Raw genomic sequence first — 17,248 nt, forward strand, 5'->3', positions numbered from 1 at the left:
ATAAGGAGGAGAGTGGGGTTCTTGGAGCGATGGTATTGGCCGCTCTGATGCACGGCACGGTAGCAGATTCTGGGAGCATGGAGAGTGGGGCTATTGGCTCCATAAATCCATAGGAGGGGGGAAGTAACTCCTAGGCCGGGGAACAAAAATAATTCTGGACAACAGCTCTGATGGCCCATAGTTGGCATTTTCCTGTGCAGAGGGAATACACAGAACGACAAAGGTGTTGTTGGTGGCATCCGTCTCCAGAGACAATAGAGTGCACCTCCAGGTATGAAGTCAAACCGCTGTGTTAGCAGCACCAGAGTGACTTCGCTGGGGAGCAAACCTGGCCGGTGCTTATGGAGGTTCTGGGCTGACCAGTGGGCATGTTGATTCATCTGGGACATTGGCTTCACACACACACACCCTGCTCAAAATAATCTGTATGCATAGTCACCAGCAGAAACAATTCCCCCTACTTCATCAACAAGCACGCATTTGAAAAGTTGAACAAATATTTCTACCCATGCTGGGACTGCATGGGCTTTTAAGTGCATAAAAGGGTACGTAATCTGGTTTAAGTGCTCTTAAGTAGCTACATTGCAGCAAACACCAAGTGTGTAATCTAATCAAATATTTAAAACAAAATTTTAATCCACTTAAAAATAGCCTGCTAATCAAATTTACGTTTATTCTTTCCAGCAACACGCATTATCCTTAAAACTAGACTTTACAAAGTTTGATTGGCTGTGGCTGCAAACCTACACACACACACACACAGAGAGAGAGAGAGAGAGAGAGAGAGAGAGAGAGAGAGAGAGAGAGAGCGCTTATAGAATCCTTATAATCAAGATCATTTCAGCCTTATCGATCAGGAATGGGGGTAGATGGTTCTCTCTTCATTTTGCTTCTGAAGAGGCCAGAGAATAAGACTTCATGCAATTCGTTTCTTGACTAAGAGTGTCTCCTGGTGGCCACATGAATAGGCTGCAGATCCAGCCTTTTCAATCCACTGCCCCTGTTCATTTCAGATAGAAAACACCTATGGAGAGAGAGAGAGAGAGAGAGAGAGAGAGAGAGAGAGAGAGATGTCCACTGCCTGAGCGATTTCATTTCATTTCATTCTCTTGCATGGCGAGGTGCAGGAGTGCATTAAAGGAAGAACTCTTCTCCCCTAAAGTTCACTCCCCCCTCTTGATAACAGTGTCCACTCTTCAACCTGGCAATGCAAAGCTTCTATTGTGTCTCGCAGTGGGAGGGGTGGAAGAGCCCTTGACCTGTGTCTCAGCACTGGGCATGCCAAGAGCTCGTGACCAGTGCCAGCCTTTGCTAGAGAGGGAGGAGAAACTCAGCTCATTTCCGATTGAACGCATGCCTACATAATTTGCGTCTTCCGAAACACCGTCCATCCTTTGAAATTCGCACCTCTCCAAATGTTGTGATGCAGTTCTGCAACCAAATAATGTGAACATTTGAAGGGGGGGTGCATAAAAACGCACAGATTTGTGAGAATAACATGTTAAAATGCATTTGTAGCAGGGATTATAGGTGTCTTCTCCGAAGTTGCATTCCCTTGGGAAGGGTATCACATTTCCCCAACCCTCAAACTAAAACATTTATTGCTGATGAAAATTAGATGATTCCCCACCCACGCCCAAGCAAGCGATCACATCCCCTTGCTACAGTGGGTCAAGTGAATGAATTTTATTATTTCGGTCACGGACCAGTTCCAGCCCACATACAATATCAAGGAAGTCATAAAACACAATAGGGATACATTTGAAAATGCAATTAGGTATAACAGGGACAATACAGATATAGCAACAGTTTAAAAATATATAAATTAAATGGGTCAAATGTGATTGTGGAAGTGTCATCGGTCTCTGTTATGCAGCGCCTGCAACATCACTAGCGGTGAGTGACATGACTCCCCTCCCATTCCTTCCTTTGTATTTAACCTAACAGTGTGACCATATACCCTCTAGCCACATGTGGCAATGGGTGGAAAAACACAGCTTCCCGCCCACCTCTCCTCCCAGTCCTTTGCTGCAATGGTGAGAGGAGCTCCCCAACTCCATCTGCTTACTTCTAAAAGGGCATCTTTTCCCTCTAGTGTGGCACCATCACTATGCAATCTTAGTAGGTGAAAACAGGAAGGAGCACTCCTGAGTGCCAAGAGCAATGATGCCATGTCAAATGAAAAAAGAGGCACCTCTTTCTCCTGGGCCAAAGCATACTCTCCAACATTTCTTCAATAAAATAGGGATGTCCTGTTCAATACGACGACGACGACTAACAATAACAATAGTGTTATTTATAGCCCATCCATCTGACTGAGCTGCCCCAGCCATTCTGGGAGGCTTACAACACATATAAAAACATAAGGCCTGGCCTTTGGTTTGGACTCAGTCTGACCCTTATGTTTCCCTCCCCTTATGGTTTTGAGCTATGGGCTACTATTAAAATGAGGCTGCATTTTAAATTATATTTTAATCTGTATTTTAAATTGTATATATATATTTGTAATTTTACTGGTGTTAGCCACCCTGAGCCCGGCTATGGCCAGGGAGGGTGGGGTATAAATAGTGGTTAAGAGCGGTGGACTCGTAATCTGGTGAACCGGGTTCGCGTCTTCGCTCCTCCACATGCAGCTGCTGGGTGACCTTGGGCCAGTCACACTTCTCTGAAGTCTCTCAGCCCCACTCACCTCACAGAGTGTTTGTTGTGGGGGAGGAAGGGAAAGGAGAATGTTAGCCGCTTTGAGACTCCTTCAGTTAGTGATAAAGCGGGGTATCAAATCCAAACTCTTCTTCTTCTGCATGCTCTAGTTATCTCCCGCTTGGACTACTGCAATGCGCTCTACGTGGGGCTACTTTTGAAGGTGACTCAGAAACTACAACTAATCCAGAATGCAGCAGCTAGACTGGTGACTGGGGGCGGCCGCCGAGACCACATAACACCGGTCTTGAAAGACCTACATTGGCTCTCAGTACGTTTCCGAGCACAATTCAAAATGCTGGTGTTGACCTTTAAAGCCCTAAACGGCCTCAGCCCAGTATACCTGAAGGAGCGTCTCCACCCCCATCGTTCTGCCTGGACGCTGAGGTCCAGTGCCAAGGGCCTTCTGGCGGTTCCCTCATTGCGAGAAGCAAAGCTACAGGGAACCAGGCAGAGGGCCTTCTCGGTAGTGGCGCCCGCCCTGTGGAACGCCCTCCCATCAGATGTCAAAGCGATAAATAACTACCTGACATTTAGAAGACATCTTAAGGCAGCCCTGTTCAGGGAAGTTTTTAATCTGTGATATTTTACTGTATTTTTTGTTTCTATGGAAGCTGCCCAGAGTGGCTGGGGAAACCCAGCCAGATGGGCGGGGTATAAATAAATTATTATTATTATTATTATTATTATGAAGAAGAAGAAGAAGAAGAAGAAGAAGAAACATTAAATATTTAAAAAAACCTTCCCTATGCAGAGCTGCCTTCAGATGTCTTCGAAAGGTTATGTGACCCCTTGACTCGAGGTCACATAAAGCCATGCCCTCCAACATTTCTCCAATGAAACTGGGGACATCCCACTATACCCTCCGACTTTTCTCCAATGAAAATAGAGACACCCTAAGGAAAAATGGGGCACTGCATTATCAAATCAGAAACCAGGGCATCTTCAGTAAATCTGGTTGTGTCTCTGTTAAACAGGGACCCTTGGAGGGTCTGCTACAGCAGGTAGAACAATCCTCCTTCAAATCTGTCTTCCTTTGTAATAAAATTGCCCCTTTCTAGTATGCCATATTGAGGCTTGAAATCCATTATCTATCTACTCTGCATAGGAACAAGTTCCCTAGTATAGACAATATTTTGTGGGGGGGGGGGTAGTGACTCCCCTGGAAAGGAGCCGAATGTTCTGAACTGAGAAGATAGAGATGTGATTTCAGAAAGATACGGGGACAAAAAGCAAAGTCACCTCTTGGCCTTTTTAGGTGCAAAGAACGGCTGCACTGTGACCCTGAACGCACCACTATCTACCGCTAAGTAAGGCTGCCAAACTGGGCAAATATGGATTCTTGGATTAGTATCCGCGATGGTGCTCGGCACTGCCTGCCATTTGGTAGGTTAATTGTTTGACAGGCCATCTGCCAATGGCTCATTTAACAGCCAGCGTGAAAAACAACAGCTTGCTGAGGCAATGCAGGCAGCCATAAAGGAGAAAGGAGGGAGGGAGAGAGGGAATGGATGGATGGGTGGATGGATGGATGGGGAAGCTAAGCGGTAAGGGAAGGAACAGCGCTAGGGCCTTGGACAATTAGCGGTGGCTGGCAGGAATAGGTGTGCTTCCTGTGGGTGAGATCCTGCAAAGGGCAAGACTCAACAGGACCATCACTGGGAATATATATGATGGACAACTGGTACAAAATACTTGTAAAAAAGTTTTTTTTAATTGGGTTTTTTAAAAAAGACTTTGTTCAGGCAAGAGGGAACCAAGCTGAGCTGTTTTCACACAGCCAACTGCTTTCTGTTCAGAATGTCTGCTTCTAGAAGCTTCTCTCTATTGGCCCTCTTTCTGAGGTGGGCAGTTATATGCAACTAGCTCAGGGATCAGCTAACTTTCAGCAGGGGGCCGGTCCACTGTCCCTCAGACCTTGTGAGGGGCCGGACTATATTTTGGAGGGGGGGAATGAACGAATTCCTATGCCCCACAAATAACCCAGAGATGCATTTTAAATAAAAGGACACTCATGTAAAAACACGCTGATTCCCGGACCGTCCACGGGCCAGATTTAGAAGGCAATTGGGCCGGATCCGGCCCCCGGGCCTTAGTTTGCCTACCCATGAACTAACTGCTTAGCACTTTTCCTCCATATGCTGATGTTGCCATTCTCCACCTGTGAGCGCTAAGCGTCAGAGGCAAATCGTCTTGAAAATGATTTACGTGAGGTGATTCATTTGCACAGAAGAGTGAATGACTCAGCAGATGGTCTTCCGATTGCTTCAGTCAAAGCCGCTGACTTTTCTTGCTACAGGATCTGTGCTACATTTATGGTCCATCTTCCAATGCTAGCAGTCTGTTCATAGGTTGCGAGTGACGTCCTGCTGTCAATGCATTGATTAAAGGGTAAAGGTAAAGGGACCCCTGACCATTAGGTCCAGTCGTGGCTGACTCTGGGGTTGCGACGCTCATCTTGCTTTATTGGCTGAGGGAGCCGGCGTACAGCTTCCGGGTCATGTGGCCAGCATGACTAAGCTGCTTCTGGCGAACCAGAGCAGCGCACGGAAACGCTGTTTACCTTCCCGCCGGAGCGGTGCCTATTTATCTACTTGCACTTTGACGTGCTTCCGAACTGCTAGGTTGGCAGGAGCAGGGACCGAGCAACGGGAGCTCACCCGGTCGCGGGGATTTGAACTGCCAACCTTCTGATCGGCAAGTCCTTGGCTCTGTGGTTTAACCCACAGCGCCACCCGCTGTGTCATATCTTTATTCTTCCAATTCATCAAAATCAATCTCTTGTCCACCATTTGGGGCTCGTAGGGTCCATTTTTGTTGTCCCATTGTTAATTTCCTTACAGTAGGTATATCCCTCGATAGAATATTCTCCGCTGAAAGATTAAACTTTTTCTGCACAGTCATAGTTACACAGCCCAGCAAATTAACAGGATGTCTAGACAATGGGTGCACCGACATCCACAAAATATCAATGGGTTTGTTCTGTTTTTATTTGCTGTGCCTCCTCTTTGCACAATCATCAGTCACGAGGCATCTAAAAATATTGCTCTGGGTGCTGCATTATGATTCCAACTGTCTGTTTCCCACAGGCACCCAAAGAAACCTCTTTACCTGAGCTTGCAGGTGTGCGGTGGGGGGAGAGAGAGACAGAGAGAGAGAGAGAGAGCAGGGAGGGAGGGGCAGGAATTGAGAGGGTGGGGTATTTCTTTCATTGCCGGTGGTTTTCCAGCCTTCCCGCACTGAGCGGCAGCTTCTGTTTACTTTGAGATGGCAAGTGCAAAGCTCCTCTATCAGTCCATCAGTTCACTGCTAAACACCTAGTGATATTTACACAAGGCAATACTCAGCAAGCACAGCAGCCAGAAGGGGCTATGGCCAGAAACAGGACCCCTCTCCAACTCAGCCATTGTCACTGAGTGTCCTGGGCAGCTGGGGGCTTAGGCTGTAGTTCTTAAGGACACAGGAAAAGAGTCCTGCTTCATGAGGTCCATGGTTCTAGTTCAGCAGTGGAGGTCCTATAGCCACTACTTTCCCGGGAGCGTGTTGCACTGAACTCCTTGGGACTTACTTCTGAGCCTCTTGGGCTTGCTAATCAGAAGATTGCAGCGGTTTGAATCCCCATGATGGGGTGAGCTCCTGTTGCTCTGTTCCAGCTCCTGCCAACCTAGCAGTTTGAAAGCATGCCAGTGCAAGTAGATAATAGGTACCACTGTGGTGGGAAGGTAAACAGGGTGTCCATGCACTCTGGTTTCCATCACAGTGTCCCGTTGCACCAGAAGTGGTTTAGTCATGCTGGCCACATGACCCAGAAAGCTGTCAGTGGACCAACGCCGGCTCCCTTGGCCTGAAAATGAGATGAGCGCCACAACCCCTTAGTTGCCTTTGACTGGATTTACCCGTCCAGGGGTCCTTTACTTTTACCCGGTGGCGCTGTGGGTTAAACCACAGAGCCTAGGACTTGCCAATCAGAAGGTCAGCGGTTCGAATTCCCGCGAGGGGGTGAGCTCCCATTGCTCGGTCCCTGCTCCTGCCAACCTAGCAGTTTGAAAGCACGTCAAAGTGCAAGTAGATAAATAGGTACCGCTCCGGCGGGAAGGTAAACAGTGTTTCCGTGCGCTGCTCTGGTTCGCCAGAAGCGGCTTAGTCATGCTGGCCACATGACCCAGAAGCTGTATGCCAGCTCCCTCAGCCAGTAAAGCGAGATGGGCGCCGCAACCCCAGAGTCATCCGTGACTGGACCTAATGGTCAGGGGTCCCTTTACCTTTATCTTACCCGTCCAGGGGTCCTTTACTTTTACCCTTTTATTGCTTCTTAGTTAGAGGGTTAGAGAGGGTGTAGCCACATTAGCACTCCCTAGTGTGGTGTCCTCCGGCAGTCCAGGAATTTCAACTGCAATTCCCACCCTCAGGCAGTGTAGACAACTGCCAAGAATGATGGGAGCTACAATCCAACAGCATCTAGATGGAACCAGGTTGGAGAAAAGGCTGGTCTACAAATATACACATGGTATAATTTGTTAGTGGGGGGGGGTGAGGTGGCTTCACATATCAGGTGCCTCATTTCTCCCCATTTTGTGTCCTTTCTGCCAAATGAAGGTTTATGTTGTGAGTGAATCGGTCCATCGGTCTGCTTCTTCCATAGGTAAAACAACAAAAACAATCAATACAAAACAGCAATACAAAGAAAACCTCCAAGATATTCATAGTAACAATACAAGGTTACTTGTTCATCAGACTGAAGGGCTCAGACTTCAGAAAATTGTCTCAAACTGCCCAAGCAAACCTTGCCACTGCTAAAAGGGTCATCCTAACACAAGTAGCCTGTGGGAAATCAGTTCTCCACAACTCAGACCAGATGGCTTTTCCCCTCAAGAGCTGGGTTTAAAAATTTAGACCCAATGGCAGAAAAGATAGGGCAGAGTTTAATCCTGTGCTGCCTTTCAGCCAAAAACATGGCTCACAAATCTATAAAATTCAAACAATAAAATTCAGCTCACAAAAATGAAGAAACCAGTGTCTCAACAACATCTTTAAAAGAAACCTAATACGCAAATACAACCATCCTGTCCAAGCACAGTTCCCCTCTGTGGTTGTGCTTGAGAAGTGACAGGAGACATCTTTCTTCCCACAGAGATGGGTCTTTGGGAAGGACAAGCATAGTTACAATCCACCTTTGTGATTCTAGTGGATTTAAGTACAGCTAACTATGTGAGATTTAAGTACAGCTAACTATATTTATGGATTTAAGTACAGCTAACTATATTTCGAATCCCCGCGGCGGGGTGCGCTCCCGTTGTTTGGTCCCAGCGCCTGCCAACCTAGCAGTTCGAAAGCACCCTCGGGTGCAAGTAGATAAATAGGGACCGCTTACTAGCGGGAAGGTAAACGGCGTTTCCGTGTGCGGCTCTGGCTCGCCAGAGCAGCGATGTCACGCTGGCCACGTGACCCGGAAGTGTCTCCGGACAGCGCTGGCCCCTGGCCTCTTGAGTAAGATGGGCGCACAACCCCAGAGTCTGTCAAGACTGGCCCGTACGGGCAGGGGTACCTTTACCTTTACCTTTAACTATGTGAGAATGGGACGCGGGTGGCACTGTGGGTTAAACCACAGAGCCTAGGACTTGCCAATCAGAAGGTCAGCGGTTTGAATCCCCGTGATGGGGTGAGCTCCCATTGCTCGGTCCCAGCTCCTGCCCACCTAGCAGTTCAAAAGTACGTCAAAGTGCAAGTAGATAAATAGGTACCGCTCCGGTGGGAAGGTCAACGGCATTTCTATGCGCTGCTCTGGTTCACCAGAAGTGGCTTAGTCATGCTGGCCACATGACCCAGAAGCTGAACGCCGGCTCCCTCGGCCAATAAAGCGAGATGAGCGCCGCAACCCCAGAGTCGGCCACGACTGGACCTAATGGTCAGGGGTTCCTTTACCTTTACCTTTAACTATGTGAGAAGCATCCCAAAACATTGATCGTCTGGCTTGAAAGGGCAAAATCCTGTACACTGACCAGCCAGTTTTGTGAATTACATTTCCCCCTCTTCAGAATGCTTTTCTAAAACTTTGTAATCAAGCCAGCTAAAAGAACGGTCTGCTTCTTAAATCGGTGGTTAGAGAAAGTCACTGTGCTGCTCTCACCAGTTCTTTTAAGAAATCTTAGAGACATGGTAGTTTGTTACTGATTAAGTTCCGGTTGCTAAAGTTGACCGAGGTGTTACAATACTAATGAATCCTGTAACTTTCCTTGACCTCCTGTTAAACCCTGTTGCCTGTGGAACTGAGCAAATGAGCTGTATTAAATGAATTTCATGGGGTTGTGCCACCCCCTCGGGCTGTTGCATTTACATCCACCATGTTGGAAGGCAGTGGGAAACCCAGAGGCTTCCTGTTGTTCCAAAACTTGATCATATTTTGTTATTCTGAAACAAGGCAGGACAAATGTGGAAGATGAAAAGGGTGGGGGAGGAGAATTACTGCAACAAACCTTTTTTCCTTTCTTTCTGTGATTATATGAGATATGATCCCAATTTCTCCCACTACCATATTCCCATCTTTTCAGGCTACAAAGCTCCCAAACCCAAGTATTTGCACCACCAGGGTACAAGAGACGTACAGGTTCTCTTGCTTTTTCCTGCTGATCTCTTTGTTGTTGATGAGCTAATTCACCCAGGGAACCCCAGCTGAATGTCAACTGGAAGGTATTTGGCTGTCCAAAACAATACTGGAAGTCTGTTGGTTTTAGGAACTTGTCATGCCTATAAGATTTATTCCACCACCACCAACCTCCTTTCTTGTTTAGTTGCTCACGTGATGGGCATAGACACATGCCTAAGATCACCCAATCCCGTCTCCTAGCACATAACTGCTAGTCATATGCAAATAGACTTGATCTGGTCTTTGAATCTGGTCTCCTCAGATCAAAAGAGCCTTGACTTGTGTCTTTCATCAAATGACTGGTTTAAAATTGTACTTTGATTCTAACATTCATGGGCAATGCCTTCATTACGACACACCCAAATGCCACAAAACTGTGGCAAGCTTTTGAGTTCTCCAGAACTCTTCATCAGGCAAGAGGCTACACAAAGCAGGGACACAAATAAAAATAAAAAAGCTCCGAAATTAGGCTGGACGTTGTAGTCATGAGGTCAGCTTGGACCAGGACCTTTGCTTTTTTATGTCATTTGATTGCTTGTTTGTATATCCCTGCTGAGGATGCTTCTTAGTTGCAGTGTTGACTCTGTGCCACTGAGTCCTTGAGCCAGCAAGGCTGTATCACTTTAGCCAAGAAAAATGTATGGTTTTGTCAACCAAAGCAGGTGCTGGCCAACCAAATGCCAACAGTCTTGCTGCTAATCCATTGGCATTGTAACTGCAACCATCTTCCATTTTACATCCGTCCTATCAATATACACTGTTTATTCCGGGGTGCATTTAATTTTTGTTGTCATATGCAAGTCAACTTGCAAGGATCTTCTGAGTCACTTGAAGAAGTATACCGATTTAGTGTTTCCTTAAAAAAATTCTATTTTGCCCCTAATTCAGTATGGAGGGATGGATCAAGCCAAATGCTATTTCTTGTGGCTCTTTGCTTCTAAGCATTCTGACAACTAAAAACCTAATGAGTGTTGGTAATCAACAGTGTTTTTCTTTTCTTGCTTCCAACAATACCTAGAAATGTGTCTGCATTTCTATCAGCCCTGATAGTTACCATGTATCTAATTAGAGTGGTACCTCGGGTTAAGTACTTAATTCGTTCTGGAGGTCTGTTCTTAACCTGAAACTGTTCTTAACCTAAAGCACCACTTTAGCTAATGGGGCCTCCTGCTGCCGCCGCGCCACTGGAACACGATTTCTGTTCTTATCCTGAAGCAAAGTTCTTAACCCGAGGTACTATTTCTGGGTTAGTGGAGTCTGTAATCTGAAGCGTATGTAACCTGAAGTGTATGTAACCCGAGGTACCACTGTATGTTGTTTGCAGTCCCCAGAAATAGTGGCTTTCATTGCTTTTAACTTAATGTGCTGTGTACCCTTATACACTCCTCTGCTGCTTTAAGATGAATGTTTCAGACATTTTAGGTAGTATAATCACTTGCTAACTGCTAGGTCCTTGGTAGTGTTCAATCAGCATATTAGAGTAGATATATTTAAAAGACAACCAGTTTGTATTAGCCATTTCTCCCACAGTTGGTGAGATTGAGTTTTGATCCCCAGGCACCACAACAAATCTTCCAAAGGCGTATGTGATTTTAAATGGGCTCAACATCCCAGGAATAGCAATTGACAGGCATTTGCTACACATAATAATTTTATTATTTGTACCTTGCTCATCTGACATGGGCTGCCCACATATTTTGCATTCAACACTCAGATCTGAGGCTCTGTTTCTTCCCACATGTAGTTTATACCATGTAACAGGAGCGTGACAAAAAATGCCCTGTGGCCACTCCATCTGTGCTACGCCTGCTCACTTACACTCTCCACTCATTCCAGGTTTGTCTGCATCAAGCACACACCTGCTGCTGCTGCTCCTCCCTCTTTCCGAGTCTCTGGCCGCTCGCTCAGCCTATTTCACAATTTGCCTCTCAGCGCTGGCTCTCAAGAGCAGGCTCACAGGTTTGGTGCACAGAGGAGGAGGAGGAGGAGGAGATGCGCCGCTGAACCATCTGATCAGGGAGAAGAAGCCAGAGCAAATACAAGACAGGGGACCAGTTTCTGCAGCACAGGCATCAAGGTAAGATTCCCACCAGCATCCATTTGCTGGACGGCACTGCAAACATCTGCCTTTCTAGTAATGTGGGTTGAGCAGAGTGGCATGATCGACAAGGGGGTAAGGGGACCCGTGCCCTGGAATTAACCCAAGGTGTGATGTTACCTTGCTCAGTTCCATGAGACCCAAGGGACAGATGGACAGGAGATTCCAGCATATTGTTACAAAAGCTGGGTCCCACCCCCACTCTCTGCAGGACTCCAGGGGGTTCCAGGCACTCACCCAGGATCTGGGTTCCATTGAAGGATTGAGACATGGCAGAGACTGTCTTAGCTTTAAGAAATACAGTGGTACCTCGGGTTAAGTACTTAATTCGTTCCGGAGGTCCGCTCTTAACCTGAAACTGTTCTTAACCTGAAGCACCACTTTAGCTAATGGGGCCTCCTGCTGCCGCCGCGCGATTTCTGTTCTCATCCTGAAGCAAAGTTCTTAACCCAAGGTACTATTTCTGGGTTAGCGGAGTCTGTAAACTGAAGCGTCTGTAACCTGAAGTGTATGTAACCCGAGGTACCACTGTATGGTTTATTCACCTATTTACACCTTCAGTCTGTATGGAAGGGTCCAGATAACCAGGAAAGGTTGGAATAAGTTATCAGCACCCATTATAAAGGTGTGTGTGTGTGTGTCCATTATTCATGATGCTGCTGTCCGTCTGTGTGACTTTATGCCTACCGTTTCAACCAAATATACCTCTACTTAGCTTCTGTCTCAGGGGGGTTTACTAAGCGGATCCCTCATTTTAACTTCCTTCTATTTAACGATCACTTGCTGCCCATACCCTAAGTGGGCATCTTTGCAGGTGCATAAATCATTGGACCCACTCCTGTCTCTGAGGCTTCAGCAATCCACTGGCCTTGGGTTCTGTCGTGTGATTTCACATGCTTGTGTGTTTGTGTGCCCCCTTCTACCACTTTGTTTTACATGTCTAGATGGCACCCTTCAATCCTTTTGGACGGGAAGGTGGGAAGTGGCTGTCGTGGCATTTCTCAAAAACCTGTAAAGGTAAAGGGTAAAGGGACCCCTGACCATTAGGTCCAGTCGTGACCGACTCTGGGGTTGCGGCGCTCATCTCGCTTTATTGGCCGAGGGAGCTGGAGTACAGCGCCACCGGCATCCCTCAAAAACCTGTAGCCAGCTGATAATCTTCAGGAAACAGAAGTCAGCGGCTGATCATACCTGGGTTGGGGGAGAGAAGAGGCATCCAGCTCGTACCTCTCCATATGTTTTCGCCTTGAACAAGACTGCTAGCAGCAGGCCAAGCAAGAGAGCCTCCGTTTATATATTGATACCGATCAGGGTGGTCTGCCACAATCTAGGGATGCACAGAGTACACCAGGAGGTTAAAACATAATCAACAGTTGCCAAGAGCTGCTGCAACCAATGCTATATCGATCTCTCTGCTTGTACTGTTGTTTTTCACCCTGTGCTTAGCGAACGGAGAATTTCAATCAAAGTGTCCCACGCTTTGTGGGAAACTGGGATTATGCAGGCCAAGAGTTGACTGTATTCTTCACCATTTGCTCCTTTGCTTCCCTCCTAGCTGGAAGGTACTAAGGAAAGATGAACATGACCGATGCAACATGGGCAAACAATGCCAGGGACCCAGATGGGGATGGAAAATCGCCTTGTCTTGCTGGCACTGCTGCTGTCATCTATTACGGCATCCTGCTGTGTGTGGGTCTGCCAGGTAAGGAAAAGGATGAGAAGCAAGCCATCTCCGCAGGTGTGACTGGGAGAAGCTTAAGAGGTACAAAGAACAAGGAGGAAGAGAAGCAGCAATTCAGAGTGAAGGAATTTTTAATTCGCAGTACTTTACTTTGAAAGAAAAGTGGAATTTAAATGTAGTGAAATAAAAATGTGTTTTTCTATTTTTATTAAATAAAAATATGTTTTTAAAAATTGAAATGATATAATCAAAAACACATCACAACAACTTTTTTTAAAAATGAAACAAATAAAAGCCCACAACAGAATCACAGAGAGAGCTGGTATAATATAAATGCTTCTTGGAAGCAACCTAAAACTTTGATGCCAAGGGGCCAAACAGATGCACTGTTGCAAGATGTGGAGCCACCACTGAGAAGGACCTGTGTCTGGTACCCATCAACAAAAAGGGAATAAAATTCTGAGACCATGTGGATCATGAGCTCTGGGGTGAGAGAAAGTGGGGAAATTTGGGTGTGGAAATAGCAAGGGCTTTAGGAAATAGTTTAGAGAAGTGTTCGCATAAATGATTTGCAAACAAAATCTGACAATGATCACGATAACCTTAGGGAGTTCAGAACGATGCAAAGCCAAGGGGTCATGTGATGAGAGAGCAGAAAGGGAACAAAGCAACAAATTTTAAAAAGGCATTTTTTTCCAAGTGAGGGTTTGTTGATACATTGCTGCTTGGTGTGGATTAATTTACCCCTTGTTTACAAAATAAGAAACCTTTTTAATCAAATGCAGCGAGGTTCATTTATAGTGACCCAGCAGTTATCTGTTAGCAGCATTCACACACCATATTGGAAAGCAGGAAATGGAAAATGGTTATGAAATGTCCTATATGAGCAGAAGTCATAAATGCTACTAAGCTTTGTAAATAGAGGAGTGCCGAGTTCTCACAGAATTCATTAAGTAAAAAAAATGGGACGTTGTAATGAGAATGAAACCCATTTCAATGCAAATAAATTTTAAAAACCCATTTCAATGCAAATAAATTTTTAAAAAAGTTGTGCCAGTGGTTGGAAATAAATATAGATAGCAAATTGGGATGTTGTGCCAAAACTCAACCACGGTGTAACAGCCTTGCTACAGTGAGAATTGGTGGGGATTTCTTTTATGCTGCACAAAGTGGGGGTGTTCGTTGACGGCACCAAGTTCTCTGAAATTCTAAATTATAATCTGCATGAATGTCACTTAATTCTCAAACTTTGGGATACTTTGCCAAGACACAACTCACAAGAGACCCATCTCTTTGTCTGTGGCCAACTGCATCAATAGGACATTTCCCACCCCCTGTGTTGTAAAGGGGACACATTTTTTGAGCTAAAAAAAATTGCAGCTTGCTGTGACATACCTTCAGGAAACGAAGAAAAAAAATATATAAGCGATTGGCTTGGGAAAGGAAAGCTTATTTAGGACAAATAGATGGTCCCCTTATGTAAAGCAGAGTATTATTTTTTAGAGCCAATCACTAGAGGGAGCCATGAGCTCATGTAGATAAGACAATCCAAGACATGCTACTGGTTTGGACAGTTCAGCAAGTGCAGCTCTGTGACTCTGTGCTGGGGGAAAGTAGACCGGAGGCCCTGAAAGAGAATCAGGGGGTATGAAGGAGAATGTGATTTGTATTGTGGAGGGGAGAAGGTTCAGAGCCAGGCCCAAATTGAGGTACACATGCTTCCCCAATATAAATAAGAAGACTTTGGATCTCGATGGGATAGGGACCTCCACTGTTTAACAGAGAAAGTTGCCTTATACTGAGTTAGACCACTGGCCCATCTGGCAGCTTAGTATGGTCCACTTCGACTGGCAATGCCTCTCCTGGGTTTCCAACAGAGGACATTCCCCACCCTTGATGGAGTCGCCAGGGATGGAACATGGGAGCTTCAGCTTGCAAAGCAGATGCTCTGCTACTGAGTTATGGCCTGGAGAGACATTGGACACACTGAGGAAAGCTGGGGAAGGAATGCGCAAAAGGTCACCCAATGGGTTTCATGGCTGAGTGGGGATTTTGAACCCAGGGCTTCCCGACAGCCACACTGCCTGTCTTTAGCAGAGTCATTCTGTTTGGAACTACCACCACATTTCCATTTCTCTTTTTTTAATTTGTAAAACTGAGTTTTGAATCAAGTGGATTTGCAGGTGGAAGCTATTGGTTATGTTCCTGTGCCTTGCTTGTGGTTGTTGTTGCTGCTGTTGTTGTTTTCTGTGACGATCTCCCACCTATTCTGACTCTCTTGCCTCTCTTCCTCGTTTCAGTGAACATTTTGGCTGCCGTTGCGCTGACCCGCCTGGCTGCCCGCACCAAGAAGTCCTCCTACTGGTACCTCCTGGCCCTCACGGCATCCGACATTATGACCCAGGTCTTTGTTGTCTTTGCGGGCTTCATTGTGCAGGCGGCCATCTTGGGCCGCGAGGTTCCAGGCGCCTTCACCCTCACCATCAATGTGCTGCAGTTCACAGCCAACCATGCCTCCATCTGGGTGACTGTCCTGCTCACTGTGGACCGTTACGTGGCCCTCTGCCACCCGCTGCAGTACAGGGCTGTGTCTTACCCAGGGCGCACCCGGAAGATCATTGGCACCGTCTTTGCAATATCATTGGCCACCGGAATCCCCTTCTACGGGTGGCTGGATGTTTGGCATGATGCCTACCCACCCACCACCATGGACAAGATCCTGAAATGGCTTCACTGCTTCCTCATCTACTTCATCCCCTGTAGTATTTTCCTGGTGACAAATTCTGTGATCATCTACAAGCTCAAGCACTCAGGCTGGCCCCACCGGCGCCTCAGCAAGACCACAGCCATACTGCTGGCTGTCACCACCGTCTTCATCATCCTCTGGGCTCCACGGACCATTGTCATGATCTACCACCTCTACGTGGCCTCCGTCAGACAGAACTGGGAAGTCCACCTCGCAATGGACGTTGCCAACATGGTGGCCATGCTCAACACCTCCCTCAACTTCTTCCTCTACTGCTTTGTCAGCAAGACTTTCCGGCGTACTGTCTGTGAGGTGCTGGCGTCTATCCGGCTCCCATGCACCCAATCGCCAAGGAAGAATGGCCCCTCGGATCCGGCCCTGAAACCCCTGGGGGTCTTAGATGGAACCATTCTAGGAGGAGCATCTCCCTTCTGCAACCAGCTCCAACATTGCTGAAAGTTTCCACAGCCCAACAGCTCACTGGGACAGATAGGCTTGGCGTCCTGGCATGACTCTGAATCTAGAGCATTAGACGACAACACAGGAGGGTCTACTAGACATGGATGCATATGTGTGCATGGATATCTATATATGTATGTTTGCATATATGTATTCTGTGTATCTGTGCATGGAGATGGGGTGAGAGAGAGAGAGAGAGAGAGAGAGAGAGAGAGATTTCATGTGCAGAGAGATACAGTCATACCTCGGGTTGAATATGCTTCACGTTGAGCGCGTTTGAGTTGCGCTCTACGGCAACTCGGAAGTAACGGAGCACGTTACTTCTGGGTTTCGCCGCTCACACATGCACAGATGCTCAAAATGACGTCACACGCATGTGCAGAAGTGGCGAAAAGCGACGCGTGCGTGCGCAGACATGCCATCGCTAGTTACGTTTGCTTCTGGATGCGAACGGGGCTCCAGAAAGGATTCCGTTCGCATCCCGAGGTACCACTGTAACCATTTACAAAGTAGGAGCGTTTCCACAGTGTGCATATATCCACATGGGGAGCTGGTCATCTGTAATATCCCAATTAATGGGATGTAAGCGGACAGGTCATTGCTGCTTTTGACCACACCACGAGTCAACATGCTCCCATGACAAAAATCAAAGGGAGGAGGCAACTAGGAGCCACTCAGGGCTCATCTATACTGTGGTTTATTGTGGATCGCAAGCTTCCTGTACAGGTCAATTCTGAGTCCAGAGCAACTATCTACCAGCTCTGTCTGGTACTCTGGCTGAGACCTTACCTGCCTGCTCCCTGTCTTGTCAGAGTGGTACATACTCTAGTTATCTCCCACTTCGACTACTGCAATGTGCTCTAAATGGGGCTACCTTTGGCAGTGACTTGGAAACTACAACTAATCCGGAATGTGGAAGCT

General features: G+C 46.7%; 1 protein-coding gene across 1 annotated transcript; it reads left to right on the plus strand.

The window, feature by feature from the left end:
• Positions 1 to 9,344: 9,344 nt before the first annotated feature.
• Positions 9,345 to 16,490, plus strand: GPR142 (G protein-coupled receptor 142). The gene is made up of 4 exons (XM_082212763.1): positions 9,345 to 9,387; positions 11,180 to 11,420; positions 12,997 to 13,143; positions 15,423 to 16,490. Exons 3-4 carry the CDS (start codon positions 13,017 to 13,019, stop codon positions 16,322 to 16,324), a joined length of 1,029 nt encoding a protein of 342 aa, XP_082068889.1. The 5' UTR covers positions 9,345 to 9,387; positions 11,180 to 11,420; positions 12,997 to 13,016; the 3' UTR covers positions 16,325 to 16,490.
• Positions 16,491 to 17,248: the final 758 nt, after the last annotated feature.

This window comes from Podarcis vaucheri (genome assembly GCF_965113315.1).
Source record: "Podarcis vaucheri genome assembly, chromosome: 2".
Lineage (NCBI taxonomy): Eukaryota > Metazoa > Chordata > Lepidosauria > Squamata > Lacertidae > Podarcis > Podarcis vaucheri.

Coding starts and splice junctions, on each gene's coding strand:
- GPR142 (XM_082212763.1), top strand. CDS start 13,017: ATGAACATGACCGATGCAACATGGGCAAACAATGCCAGGGACCCAGAT. Junction 13,144..15,422: donor GCTGTGTGTGGGTCTGCCAG/GTAAGGAAAAGG, acceptor TCCTCGTTTCAG/TGAACATTTTGGCTGCCGTT.